At 50.8% G+C, this 15,154-nt stretch overlaps 1 protein-coding gene and 1 long non-coding RNA gene across 2 annotated transcripts in view; one reads left to right on the forward strand and one right to left on the reverse strand.

Moving 5' to 3' along the window:
* ERI1 (exoribonuclease 1) overlaps nt 1-3,119 on the reverse strand; it is a 30,367-nt gene extending 27,248 nt beyond the window's left edge. Inside the window, exon 1 of the mRNA XM_037896526.2 lies at nt 2,939-3,119. Within this exon, the coding sequence (XP_037752454.1) occupies nt 2,939-3,028 (90 nt within the window). The 5' untranslated portion in view covers nt 3,029-3,119. The remainder of the gene's footprint in view (nt 1-2,938) is intronic.
* Nucleotides 3,120-3,150: 31 nt separating this feature from the next.
* Nucleotides 3,151-10,151, forward strand: LOC119565986. Its single transcript, XR_005224990.2, has 2 exons — nt 3,151-3,644; nt 9,602-10,151. It is a non-coding gene; the product is annotated as an uncharacterized LOC119565986 (long non-coding RNA).
* Nucleotides 10,152-15,154: the final 5,003 nt, after the last annotated feature.

Consider the following 15,154-nt stretch of genomic DNA (forward strand, 5'->3'; position numbering starts at 1 on the left):
TTTGTGCCGGTGCTCCTCATTCTGCTGGTGGATCCTCCTTTCACTGTCCCGCCACTCCTGCACTTTTTGATTTTCATTACTTGAATGCTGCATGACTTCATGCAACATGTCTTCCTTGCTTCTACGTGGCCTCTTTCTGATGTTTTGGAGTCTTTCGGCTGGTGATAACAGGGACAGTTGAGATCTCAAGGTTGCATCTGTAAAGGCAAAATGCAACACTTAACAGAGGCAGCATTGTTCACACCAGACAGAGCAATGATTCCCCCATACTTAAGGGCAAGCACAGTCTACACAATAGCATAATTTGCCCGTCCCAAAGCGAGCGCACATAACCCACAGGAGCCCCAAAATGGTAAGTAAGCACAGGGTCAAGCGTGACTGATTGTTTCATGGCTGTACTGTCCTCTGGGTTTCTGTGCCTTGGGGAGAGCCAACAGCGGCAGGGGGCCCCTATACTGAACACTGTCCCCACATTTTCCACAGGAGTTCGTCCTGGAAGATATCTCGCTGCTGAGGGTGACCTGGGAAGCAAGGGAGGGTCTTCTACTGCAATGCAGATTCCGCCCTGGCCCATATGCTGCTTGCCTGTGTGCAGCAATGGTCCCCCCGCCCCTCACGGCACAGTGGCATGGACCAATTAGCCTTACTGGGATGAGGACAACAGTGGTTCTCCTGAGAAACCTGTGCAAGCGCATTACCCAGCTTCTGCATGAGACCTTTGAAGAGAGATCACTGAAGCTGATTACCATGATGTGAGAGAGCACATCAACGCCCTATTCTGCATCTAGGCATGCATGCATCCCTAGCCCTCCTCGCCCCAACAGCCCGCACCAAACAACTTCCTTCCCAAAATAAAAGTCCCTTACCGGAAACCTCCTCTGGTGTTTGTCCTTCCCCAAACACCAGCAGCCGCGACTGGCTCCTTCCTCCTGGCTTGAGAGCAGCTCCTGGCTGCATGCATCTAGGGATTCCAGGGTGTCTTCCTCCGCCTCAGCACCCTCGCTCCCGCTTTGCTGCTGCTCCTCCTCCTCCTCCCGCCTTGTTGAACTGGGCTCTGAAGTGTCCATGGTGATACTCAGAGTGGAGGTGGGGTCGGCCCCAAGTATCACGTCCAGCTCTTTGTAGAAACAGCAGGTCATGGGGGCAGCACCGGAGCAGCTGTTGCCTCGCAGGCTTTGCGGTAGGCATTCCGCAGCTCCTTCACTTTAACCCTGCACTGCAGTGCATCCCGGTCATGGCCCCTTTTCATCATGTCCCTTGATATCTGCCTGATGGTATCGTAATTCCTACGGCTGGAGCACAGCTGCGACTGGACAGCTTCCTCCTCCCAAACACCAGTGAGGTCCAGCACCTCGCCATTGCTCCATACTGGGAATTGCCTAGCGCTTGGAGGCATAGTCACCTGGAAAGATTCACTGAGAGCACTCCACGCCTGGCTGAGCAAACAGGAAGAGGATTTTCAAAATTCCCAGAGAATTTAAAGAATTCTGACGGTTGATCACCTGAGGGCAGGGCAGTAGAGTTCAAAGTGATGACCAGAGTGGCTAGAACAGGCATTGTGGGACACTTCTGGAGGCTAATCAGAGTGCTGTAACAGACCAGGGTGTCCACACTGTGTCCAACACACTTGTAAGCGTGTGTTTACATACAGAAGTTATACCAGTAAAAAGTATGGAATGACTTTAAAGCACTATAGTTACACTGGCGTAAGTCCCTGAGAGGGACACACTTATTCTGGTATAAGTGCCCTTTCCCAGGTTAACTTTGGAAGGGTTTCAAGGCCTGGTCTACACTTAAAAAACTTAGGTTGACATAGGTACAGCGCTCAGGGGTATGAAAAATCCACAGCCTCCTGAGCATCATAACTAACCTGACCTAAGCCCTGTGCAGACACAGCTAGGTCAATGGAAGAACACTTCTATTACCTAGCAACCGTCGCCCGGGGAGCTGGTGTTTCTACAGCGATAGAAAAGCCGCTTCCACTACTGGAGTCTGCATCCACACTACAGGGCTATGTACTGTAGCTACATCCCTGTCGTCTGGACTAAGCTCATCATCATAGTGAACTGCTCCACAAAAACACAGCAAAAGCCTCCTGGCGTTATCACTTAACTAGAATAATTCTTCAGGAGCAAAGACTGTTGACGGGAGCTCAGCAAACAGGGACCAAGTGTTCGCCAAGGCTCTCCACCTGCCTTTTGGGGTGTTCAGCGCCGCCACTGGGCCCTAGCCGCTCTTTGCCAGCCCAGCGCTGGGCTGAGAGCAGCACTGCTCTCCTTCGTGGCCAGGGCCGGGAGCAGCTGGTGGGAAGGACGGGAGGACCACGGGCCTTTCCCCGAGCAGACACACGCAGTGCGGCATGGGAGGAGACCCTGTGCCCCAGCAGGCGCGCGGGCAGACCCACAACACACACGGCGTGCCGGCGCAGGGCACCCCGCGCGCGCGCGCACGCACACACACACACACACACGGCGTGCCGGCGCAGGGCACCCCGCGCGCGCGGGCAGACCCACAACACACACGGCGTGCCGGCGCAGGGCACCCCGCGCGCGCGCGCACACACACGGCGTGAGGGCAGGAAAGTATCCCGCCGCGCGCGCGCACACACACAAACACACACACACACGGCGTGACGGCGCAGGGCACCCCGCGCGCGCACACACACACGGCGTGACGGCGCAGGGCACCCCGCGCGCGCGCACACACACACACACGGCGTGAGGGCAGGAAAGTATCCCGCCCCGCGCACATACACACACACACACACGGCGTGACGGCGCAGGCACCCACGCTGGGAAGCGGGAAGAGAGCCCACCCCACTGAACGGGGGCTATGGCTGCTGCGGCCAGTCACAGCCGTTGCGGCGTCACGTGACGGCGGTTAGGCCCGTTGGGCCAGGCGGTCGCGAGGGTTCCCCGCGCGCGCGAGCGACACTGACCGGAGTGTGGCTGGGGAGGGCGGGCCGCTCTGCGCGCGCCAGCGCCTCATTGCGGGCTCCCTGCGGCCGGTTCTCCTTCTGCTCCTCCATCGCCCCGCCGCTCTCGGCGCTGGGAAGAGGCGGAGCGGCCGCTCCCTCGTGGCACGGGCACGTCGCCACGCAGCCCCGCCTCGCCGGGCGGGCGGGGGATGATGGGCGGGCGGCGCGTGCCGGCAGGGGCGGGCGCGGCGCCGGCGGCGTTTCCCGGGCTTACACCCGGTGGCTGCGTGGGAGTCGCTGGGGCGACCCCGGGCGGTGCCCGCCGGCCCCTTGGGGAGCAGCGGGCGCTGGAGGCTCTGCCCCGTGGCCCTGTCACCTCCGGCCCTCGCGCGTTCTCCTGCGCTCCCCGGGACGCGCCGCAGCCCGGCCGGGGCAGGCCTCGGCGGCGCCCCAACCTAGGGACGGATGTGGCCACCCGGGAGCGGTGCAGCGCCTGCCTGGCCAGCCAGGGCGGCCGGCGGGGGAAGGCAGCGCGGCCAGCCGCGGGTGGCTGAAACTGCGGGCGGTTAGAGCGGCCCGTCAGTCACGCCCGGGCCGGGCGAGCGGGCCCCGGGCATTCTTCTGCCTGTGCCCCTGGGAGAAGCCCTCCGGCCGGCGCGGTGCCCTCTGCACCCTTAACTGCGTGGCTGAGGGGTTTCCCGCCGCTGAGCAACCTGGTTATAGTGATGTAAGTTTATCGGGTAGACCTGGCCCTGGACTTAGCAGGTTTCACCACCTGTGCATAGAATTATCACAGCTTGTGTAAACGTGCAGCTTTAGACCTGAACGCACCAAAAGAGGGCGAAGGGTTGGTCCTCCCGTTTACCAATTCTGGCATTGAGCCAAAGAAATAGTAAGCGCTGGTATGCTTCTGAGGGTTAGGATCAAGGAACTATGAAGGCTCCAGATTACCTTAAGCCCTCAGTCCCTTGGTTTGAATGCTCCCGTTAGTATATGTTCATAGTCCAGAGGCTGGAGCAGGAAAGAGGCAAAATGTTCCGCTGAGAACAGGCAGGCTCAGTGCACAGTACAAGCCCAGCACTACTGGCACCACAGAAGGGGGGATGAAAACACACTCTGAGATGAATGAAGCTGTTCGTACCTCTCAGTGCCATTGTTCCAGGCTGCATTCATCTCCATGGGCATTCTCCTTCAGAGGAGAATATTTTAATGAGATGAACTGGCCACTTCACACCTCACTAAGCCTCATATGACTTTGAAGGCTGAGAATAGTGCCTTTCCCATGCACTAGGGCTGGGGTTCTCACACGTTATTGCACCCTAACCCCCTTCTGACAAAAATTACTACAAGACCCCAGGAGGTGGGGACCGAAGCCTGAGCCTGCCCAAGCCCTGCCACCCCGACGGGGGCAGGGAGAGTTAAAGCCCCACCTCCCCAAAGCCCAAGGGCTTCAGCCCCAGGCAAGGGGCCTATAACCTGAGCCTGGCCACCCGGGGCTAAAGCCCTCAGGCTTTGGCCCTGGGCCCCAGCAAGTCCAAGCCAGCGCTGGTGACCCCATTACCCACTTTTTAGAGTAGCAGCCGTGTTAGTCTGTATCCGCAAAAAGAAAAGGAGGACTTGTGGCACCTTAGAGACTAACAAATTTGTTTGAGCATAAGCTTTCATGAGCTACAGCTCACTTCATCTGATGAATTCATGAATGCATCCGATGAAGTGAGCTGTAGCTCACGAAAGCTTATGCTCAAATAAATTTGTTAGTCTCTAAGGTGCCACAAGTGCTCCTTTTCTTATTTCCCACTTTGGGGTTCTGGCCCACACTAGAACCCCTGCACTAGGGGAAGGGACTCCACAAATCGAAACCTGGTAGTTCAGATCTGGGCTAGGCACTCCACATCACCATGCTCCTGCTCTCTCCTGCCTCTAGCTGGTACATGCCCCCGTCACAGCCCCATGACGTCTCCAAGTTCACAAGGGTCACAGAGAAGTAAGGAGGAGGGCGGAGTTGGCAGGGTGTGCGTGTGGTGGACGAGGTGGAGTAGTTTTTGTCTGTCGTGGCAGTGATGGGGGAGTATGTGGGAGGTTGGAGCAGTGAGGGGGGGATGGGAGGGCACTGGAGAAGGGTAGGGGCTGTGCAAGTTGGGAGGGTCATGGTGGGAATTCTACCCCTTGGCCAACCTTTGCCCCTTAGGGCTGTGCTCTGACACAGCTACTGAGCTCTGAGGGACCAGTGCGGCCCTAGACAACGACCCCTATCAGTGGAAGGGACCCCCAAACACTGTTCTTGTGACTAGAGCATTGAAGAACTAGGTTTCTAAAAACTATTCTTCCACAATCTCTCACTGAATAGGGGCTCATCCTCAAAGGAACATTTGCTCCCTGGGAACTCAGAAAACAGCAAAACCACAAAGAGAGGGAAAGTTGGGCATCTTCCTTTCAGTAACATTCGGGGGGGAGTGGAGTGCCCCTACCCCTCATCTACAAATACCCCTAGCCTTTACAATTAGTCTTCATGGCTACTGCACCAAGCCGAAGGGGAGTGCTCCAGGGTTCCCTTTCCCTCCACTGTTTCTTGCTGGGGGAAGGAACCCAGAACTCCTGTCCTTCCACATGTGACCTCCGCCAGCTGTGGGGAAGGGGCTCCAGGCTTCCCTGAATGCTGCTGCTTCGAGGGGAAAGGGGAGGTCAGCGCAGTGCAGGAGAATCGGGGGGGGGATGGAAGTGGGTCAGAGCTGTGCAGTGGGAAATATAAGGGGAGTTTCAGTGCTGGCCTCCCAAAACCGCCTACATCCATGGCCTTCCATTTCTACCCTCTTCAAAAATGTCCTCCCTTTGAGTCCATGCCAGTCCCTGCACTATTCCTATGTCCTCTCTCCAGCTTCTCAGCCTGCTGGGCCTCCACCAGTGCCCACCCTTTGGCTTATCTGTATAAATAAGTTAGCTTGAGCTTTTGCAGAAGGCTCACATATATCTGGGTGCATTGGCAAAGCGCTTTGCTAACTTATTTATACAGATAAGCCAAAGCCAATTTAACATAGGAGACAAAAGGAAGCAGAAACTGACAAATATACATACATATCTTATTTGCATACTAACGTTTACCAATCTCCTAGCTCAGTAGGAGCTCTAAGTTAATTAGTTTGAGGCCCATTGTCTCACACTCCTTAATGTTTCTCTTCCTGACAACTATATTTCAACAAATCTTTCAAGCAGCATTTCTTTAATGAATTATAATTTCAATATAATTCATTCTACTTTCACAATCCCTCCTTTTGGTCAAGCTACGCAATGATCAGCAATGACTGGGTTCCACGTATCAATCGTTCTTTATCTCTTTGTTCATCAGTGATATTTAAAATCATCAAATTAGCACTCTGGTTTGGGGCAGCTATCTGTGTAGCATGCCTGACACAATTTGGATACAACAGGAAAGTAACTGAAAACATACAAAAATTATTAGGATTCCAAACAGGAGAGTTAGGGCTCCCTGAAACAACCAGTTTTGTCAGTACCAATTGTATTTGTCTGTGTTTACCTATATCTTGTTAGGTTTCGGAGTGGTAGCCGTGTTAGTCTGTATCAGCAAAAAGAACGAGGAGTCCTTGTGGCACTTTAGAGACTAACAAATTTATTTGAACATAAGCTTTCGTGGGCTAAAACCCACTTCATCGGATGAATCCACTGGAAAATACAGTAGGAAGATATATATAGACACAGAGAACATGAAAAAATGGCTGTTGCCATACACACTAAAATGAGAGTGATCAATTAAGGTGAGCTATTATCAGCAGGAGAAAAAAACCTTTTGTAGTGATAATCAGGATGGCCTATTTCCAACAATTGACAAGAAGGTGAGCGTAAGGGGGGGGGGGGGAATAAGCATGGGGAAATAGTTTTACTTTGTGTAATGACCCATCCACTCCCAGTCTTTATTCAAGCCTAATTTAATGGTGTCCAGTTTGCAAATTAATTCCAATTCAGCAGTCTCTTGTTGGAGTCTGTTTTTGAAGTTTTTTTGTTGTAATATTGCGATTTTTAGGTCTATAATCGAGTGACCAGGGAGATTGAAGTCTTCTCCAACTGGTTTTTGAATGTTATAATTCTTGACGTCTGATTTGTGTCCATTTATTCTTTTGCGTAGAGACTGTCCGGTTTGGCCAATGTACATGGCAGAGGGGCATTGCTGGCACATGATGGCATATATCACATTGGTAGATGAGCAGGTGAACGAGCCTCCGATAGTGTGGCTGATGTGATTAGGCCCTATGATGGTGTCCCCTGAATAGATATGTGGACACAGTTGGCAACGGCCTTTGTTGCAAGGATAGGTTCCTGGGTTAGTGTGTCTGTTGTGTGGTGTGTGGTTGCTGGTGAGTATTTGCTTCAGGCTGGGGGGCTGGCCTGTCTCCCAAGATCTGTGAGAGTGATGGGTCGTCCTTCAGGATAGGTTGTAGATCCTTGATGATGCGCTAGAGAGGTTTTAGTTGGGGGCTGAAGGTGATGGCTAGTGGCGTTCTGTTACTTTCGTTGTTGGATCTGTCCTGTAGTCGGTGACTTCTGGGTTCTCTTCTGGCTCTGTCAATCTGTTTCTTCACTTCAGCAGGTGGGTATTGTAGTTGTAAGAACGCTTAATGGAGATCTTGTAGGTGTTTGTCTCTGTCTGAGGGGTTGGAGCAAATGTGGTTGTATTGTAGAGCTTGACTGTAGACAGTGGATCATGTGATGTGGTCTGGATGAAAGCTGGAGGCATGTAGGTAAGTATAGCAGTCAGTAGGTTTCCGGTATAGGGTGGTGTTTATGTGACCATCGCTTATTAGCACTGTAGTGTCCAGGAAGTGGATCTCTTGTGTGGACTGGTCCAGGCTGAGGTTGATGATTTAGTTGGGGATTGGTCCTGCTTTGAGCAGGGGGTTGGACTAGATGACCTCCTGAGGACCCTTCCAACCCTGGTATTCCATGATTCTATGATGGTGGGTTGGAAATTGTTGAAATCATGGTGGAATTCCTCAAGGGCTTCTTTTCCATGGGTCCAGATCATGAAGACGTCATCAATGTAGCACAAGTAGAGTAGGGGTGTTACGGGACGAGAGCTGAGGAAGTGCTATTCTAAGTCAGCCATAAAAATGTTGGCATACTGTGGGGCCATGCGGGTACCCATAGCAGTGCCGCTGATTTGAAGGTATACATTGTCTCCAAATGTGAAATAGTTATGGATGAGGACAAAGTCACAAAGTTCAGCCACCAGGTTTGCTGTGACATTATCGGGGATACTGTTCCTGACGGCTTGTAGTCCATCTTTGTGTGGAATGTTGGTGTAGAGGGCTTCTACATTCATAGTGGCCAGAATGGTGTTTTCTGGAAGATCACCAATAGATTGTCATTTTCTCAGGAAGTCAGTGGTGTCTCAAAGAAAGCTAGGAGTGCTGGTAGCGTAGAGCCTGAAGAGAGAGTCCACGTAGCCAGACAATCCTGCTGTCAGGGGCCAATGCCTGAGATGATGGAGCATCCAAGATTTCCAGGTTTATAGATCTTGGGTAGCAGATAGAATACCCCTGGTCGGGGTTCTAGGGGTGTGTCTGTGCAGATTTGTTCTTGTGCTTCTTCAGGGAGTTTCCTGAGCAGATGGTGTAGTTTCTTTTGGTAATCCTCAGAGGGTAATGGCCTGTAGAATGTGGAGTTAGAGAGCTACCTAGCAGCCTCTTGTTCATATTTCGACCTATTCATGATGTATGGCAACACCCATTTTTTCATGTTCTCTGTGTATAGATATATCTTTCTACTGCATTTTCCACTGCTTGCATCCAATGAAGTGGGTTTTAGCCCACGAAAGCTTATGCTCAAATAAATTTGTTAGTCTCTAAGGTGCCACAAGTACTCCTTGTTCTTTTTGCTTATTAGAAGATTAACAATGTGATCCAATTAGCTTGTAGATGCTAAACTTCAGTTCCTAACTGTAATGTCTGTTACTATATTCTATTGATTCAGAGACGAAAAAGGAATGTTAACTTTAGATGAAACTTGGGTGTAATAATATCATTGTCTATATATCTCTTTGAAGTTTGTGGTAAACTGTTTATGAACTGCTTGAATGGTTAATTACCTTATGCTAATGAATGCAGCTAGTTACCGGTGTGTGCCTAGGAAACAGAGACTTACTTCAAAGCAACAATGTATGTTACCTATTCTTCATCCAAGAGATCCGTGCTGTGGTGTCTGCTGTCAAGAGGCTCTCACAACCTGCTAGAGAACTGTAAAAGAACTCTAGGGCTTGATCCTTATCATCTCAGATCTACTTGAACTTTGTCAGGGGCAGTTTAAGTCACAAGACTTAGATCTCCAGGTCCACCGCTAATTCTCATGGAAGAGTTTGAGCACTTGCAGTGGTTCTCAACCAGGGTTACATGTACCCTGGGGGTACACAGGTCTTCCAGGCGGTACATCAACTCGTCTAGATATTTGCCTAGTTTTACAACAGGCTACATAAAAAGCACTAGCAAAGTCAGAACAAATGAAAATTTCATACAGACAATGAGTTGTTTATACTGCTCTATATACCTTACACTGAAATGTAAGTACAGTAGTTATATTCCAGTTGATTTAGTTTATAATTATATGGTAAAAGTAAGCAATTTGTCAGTGACAAATTGACACTGTGACACTTTTGTATTTTTATGTCTGATTATGTAGGCAAGTAGTATTTAAGTGAGGTGAAACTTGGGGGTACGCAAGAGAATCAGACTCCTGAAAGGGGTACAGTCGTCTGGAAAGGTTGAGAACCACTGGCCTGTTGAACTATAACCGATTGAATTGATTCTGGAAGGACTTTTGCAAATCAGCAGCTCACCATTTCTACTATGAAACTGACGTAAGAACTTTATTCATATGTGTAAGTATAATGATCTTTTAACCATAGTAACTCTTTTCTTTTTTAATGTATCTTAGTTTAGTTCATAAGAATTGGCTGTAAGCGTGTATTTGGGTAAGATCTGAAATATACATTGATCTCGTGGTGGGTAATGTGCCCAATCTTTTGGGATTGGTAGAACTTTATATTAGTGAATAAGATTTTATGTAATCCTCACCATATTAGACTTCGTTGCCTGGTTGGGAGCCAAAGGATGGATTGCTTAAGGGGAACCGTATTTTAGCTTCTTGGTAACCAGTAAGGTATTGCAGAAGCTGTTATGTTACTGACTTGGTGGCTCTAATTATTGGGATAAACCACCAATTTTGGGAATCGTCTACCCTATTCTTTTCAGTTTGCCCTGATTGAGCCATACTTTGCAGTATCGGGTGCTAATGCTACAGATAAACGCCTGAAGCCAGCCCCTCTTCCCACTGACATCAACAGCAAACCACCTTGCCTTTTCTGGACAAAAACAGTGCCTCACAGCAAAACTCTTGGAAACTGGTGACATCTGGGACAAAAATCAGTGATGGCCCCCAGTGACCATGGCTTAGGCTGAGCAAACCCCCAGTAGGCATTAAAGCTGCCTAGAATTAGGGTGACTAGATGTCTCGATTTTATAGGGACAGTCCCAATTTTGGGGGCTTTTTCTTATATAGGCACCTATTATATATATATATTATATCTTATATAGGCACCTATTTTCTTATATAGGCACCCCCACCCCCTGTCCTGATTTTTTACACTTGCTGTCTGGTCACCCTACCTAGAATCCATGTGGAAGACGCTCAGTCTAACAAGAGAGAAGACTAACACAATATAAGATTGCTGCATCTCCAGGCCAGGGTGCCCCCTGTGGCAGCATGGGGGTTCGGGACACACACCAGATGAAGCTGTAGGTGGCTCACAAATGATAGTTCAACCTACCTGGTGCAGGTTCAGCATGTTAACAGGCAGTCTATATCGTGGGCCTCCGAGGGTGAGGATTGAGCACTTAAACCTTCATGGGCTCCGGCCTCCTGGCTGGAGCAGCCAATAAGAGTTGATGGCACAGGCTTCCTAAGATGAGGGCTGAACAAACAAACAGGTAGCATTTCCAGCCACTGGTCTAAAAGTCAGAGCACACCCAGATCTGCATATGGGGCTGGAGGTAGGTGGACCCGGGCCCACCCTGCTCCAGCCCGGGGCCCTAGAAGTGGTGTGTGACTCTGCCACAGGGTCAGCGGGAAAACATGCAGTCTAGGGGGACCATCTTTTTGAAATGCAAAAATAGGACACATGCAGGAGCCCCGCCCCTTCTTGGCCCCATCCTTGCTCCTCCTTTCCAGAAGCCGGAGCTTGGCAGTGGTAAGAGCTGCCCAGGGAGCCAGGCCATTGTGGGGAGCCCTGGACCTTCCATCTGTCCTGGGTGGGGCCTTGGTGGGGGGAGAGGAGCAGGAGGCATGGCCTTGTGGCAAGGGGGGGGGCTAAGGCCCACCTCAGCCCGCTCCCGCCCCCACCAAGAGGCTGGTGCTGCCCTTGAGCCTTGGGCAGGCATGGAGCAGTGCCACAGGGAATCCGGGACAAATGTTGTCCCAGAGTCATTCAGACTGGGACTGGGACTTGAAATGTACATTCTGGGACTGTCCTGCCTAATTAGGGATGGATGTTCACCCTAGTGTGGTTGCTACCTTGCATCCTGGCAGTACCATCGGACCCAAGTCTTGTTTCCTTCTCCTTCTTCCTACCAGCTCCAGCAGGTGCTGCTCCATCCCTGCTGGGACCTGGGTCTCAGCCTCCTGATTAGGCAGCCCTTCCACTTGTTTCTCTCCGGGGTTGTCTGGCTCCTGGGACAGTGGGTCACCTTTCCTCCCTGCTGCCGGTTGCAGGCTCAGCTGAGGGCTCAGCTACCTGGGATGGAGGTCTGCCTCCTAATCTGGTCCAGGCCAGCTGAGTAGCAGGGCCTTGCCCTTATACTGCCTTCCCTGCACTGCACTTCCTGTGAGGGAGTGGGGTGAGCTGAACCCCCCAAGGCGGGGTTAACCCCTCTGTGCTGGAGGGAGGCCATGCTGCTTCACTACACACAGGAAGACTTTTAGCAATGCTGAGTTTGGTGAGTGTCCCCATGTGATGAGCAGACTGAAGAGGGCATATCCCAGAAATAACTATACTCAGCCTGCCCTACTTTTAATCCATTCTAGGGCATTTTCGCCTACATGATCATTAAGGTAATGTCAAAACTGACAAATGAGGGATTCGTTTACTTACTGCACCTGCCTAGCCAAAGTAGAACACTGATAGCAAAGCCGAGCTACTGACAAAGAGATCAGGTACCCATGATAATATGTGTTCACTGCAGGAGCAAGAGCACATACCATTGTATTAGCAGCACAAGAATAACTGAGCTAGCCTCAATGTGGGACAATTGCAAAACACCCTACTTGGAACTACTCCAGGAGAAAAAATAATTCACAGATATATTGACTCCCCTAGGCTGGATGAACAGACAGCTGGGCTCACAGGCAGCCACTGCCTGAAAATGGTAGTCACGCTCCCCCTGCCACTCAGACATATCCCTAGCTGTAAGAGGCAGACTGTAAACTACGCACTCTACTGTTGCGAACTCTCCTCATCTTATTGTAAGTCTTGCAATAGTTGATGTTTTTCTTAAAGGCCCAGCTACTGGAGCCATGGGATTACATAAGAATTCCAGATTTCAGCTTCCAAGAAAAGGTTCTAGCTCCCTGTGCTTGTAAAGAAAAGCTTGACACCATGACCCCTGCAGGCTGCAGCACCAGGCAGCCAGGAGACACACCCCACAGTTCGTATTGTTAAAACCCCTGGGATTTGTGGGCCTGATGTGCCATTGGGACGGCTCAGGGCTGGCACCGTTGAGGAGACATTGAGCAGACAATGCTGGTGACGGGGAAGGGCTGGCTGAAATACATCAAGAAGCAGACGCTCCACGGCAAAGCCCAGCTCATCCATTGTGTGGTGACAAAAGGGCTCTCACAGAGCGAAACAGGCCTCCATGCTCTGAGCACTCAATCACCTGCAATTTTATCACTAGGGAGGGCAGTTCCCCAAGGGGTCCACTCCATTACCTCCCCTGGGTTTGGGGGGAGCTTGGCCCTTCCTGCCTCTAATGAAAATCAGTGGGGCTGCCGGGGGCAGCACCAAATGGTGCTGGGGAAAGCACCAAATGGCAGAGAGGAATTGTCCCTTGGGCAGTCTCTTACCAGCTTCCTCCTTCCTGCAGGGATATCATAGAATATCAGGGTTGGAAGGGACCTCAGGAAGTCATCTAGTCTAACCCCCTGCTCAAAGTAGGAGCAATCCCCAATTTTTGCTCCAGATCCCTAAATGGCCCCCTCAAGGATTGAACTCACAACCCTGGGTTTAGCAGGCTAATGCTCAAACCACTGAGCTATCCCTCCCGCTAGGGATAGAGCAGGGAAGGGGGGAGCCTGCTGATTCCAGCCCTCCCCCCTTCCAGGGGAAAAGGGAACTCTGCCCCACCTCCCCCCTGCAGGATCCAGGGCGGTCGAACAGCACCGCCCTTGCTGTCCATAGAGAGGGCAGGTGGGAACAGGAGGGCTGAGCCCTTACACAGCTCCACACGGCAAACACACACGCAGGGCTGCTGGGTGACACATTTATTCCCTTGCCCCTGTTCCCTGTGCTGAGCTGTCCCATCACCCACCACGATGGAATGTCATGCACCCTCCAGAATCGGTGACCTCCCTTGGTTCACCTCTTTGAACCCATTCACATGCTTTATTACATAATGGGTCCAAGCTGAGCTCACAGTCTCGATTGTGGGTAAACACAACTGTTGCCCATCCTATTCATTACAAATAATCATATCAGCTGGAAAGTGAACACCTGCTTCTGCCCCAGTATTTGCCATAGGCCCATCAGCAACCCGTTGAGGTGGTGGACCCAGATAAGAATGTCTTATATAAAGATAAGAACATGGCCAATGAAATTATTGTATTTCATGCCCCTGGCAAGGCACTTACGGTTCTGGCTCCTGTTATGTGCTCAGATCCCACTGTCCACGGGTAGCTGGCAAAATTAATGAGATGCATTTTTCTTAACTTTTGGGGACCGACTACTCATCCCAATGGTCTGAGCTAACTTTCAGCTACTGGAGATTCCTATGAAACCCAGCCCTGACCAAATGTTATGAAATGACTTCACCCATTAAAAACTCCTTGGATCTCTTCTGGGTGAGGCCCCACGCCCAGTCGCCCCAGATTTGTATTTCTGGGCTACTGCCTTGTGGTTTGGATTCTAGGGGCCTCCCTTACTGAAGATGTCATGTACTTTTTGAGGTGTCTCTGGAAGGGGATAGGGGTCTCAAAGAGTAAGCCTGATCAGATTGGAGAAGTATGAAATAGTCCCATGCAGATACTCACTGGGTTACAGCCCCGGGAGAACAGAATGCTCACTCCCACGTATAGACTCAAACAAACAGCAATTGTTGGGTACAAAGTAGTTGCCTTTTTGGAAGCATATTCAAACTGGCTTCCATATCGCCTCCATTATCCAAGGCAACAATTTCTCTGGACACACTAGGCTTCCCCACTCACCTCCATGCAAAATTTAGAACCGCCTGTGAAACACAGTGGGGAACCTACAAGCTGGAGCAATGGTTTGAGGATTTCCAAACTAGAGCTGGGCCAAACGTGTGTCAGACACGCTGATGAGGGCTAGAGCCCGGGCGAGCTCAGCCAACTAGGTGACTATGAAATCAGGTCATTCGCAGAGCTGGGGAGCCGACAAATCTCTCCCCACCAGCTGCCCTGTGGCTCCTGAGGATATTCATTGTAGGAATGTGAGCGAGGACCCCAGCATTTGTTGGAGGACAGGGTCATTTGGAGAGGCCCTTCTGGGGCCAGCCCATGTGGTCTGGCAGCAAAAAGTCTGTGCATAATTGTGCGTGACTCTGTGGGAAAGCTGCAGTTATTTTAGCACAGCCAATCTGAGGAATTTGCTGAGATTTCCTAGCTCACTCCAGATTGTTTTTAATAGTGTCCCTTTCAGGTTCCATTAGGGGTTTGTTAATCTGAGTGATTATTGCTCATCTCTGTCACAAAGTTAGGGCTATATAAATACGCCACTTTTTTAATGCCTATTTTATAAGTGTGTAATATCGGCACCTGGAGAGAGCAGCCTTCACGCACACCCTTAGAGAGGCAGAACTGCAAGGTCTCACTGCGTGGATGAAACAATGGTGGAGGGAAGAGGGGGATTTAGGTTGATTAGGAACTGCAGAACCTTTTGGAATAGGAGGAGCCTATACAGGAAAAACAGGCTCTACCAAAACAGAATTCAATTGCTGGCATGTA

This window comes from Chelonia mydas, chromosome 4 (assembly GCF_015237465.2).
Source record: "Chelonia mydas isolate rCheMyd1 chromosome 4, rCheMyd1.pri.v2, whole genome shotgun sequence".
Taxonomy (NCBI): Eukaryota; Metazoa; Chordata; order Testudines; family Cheloniidae; genus Chelonia; species Chelonia mydas.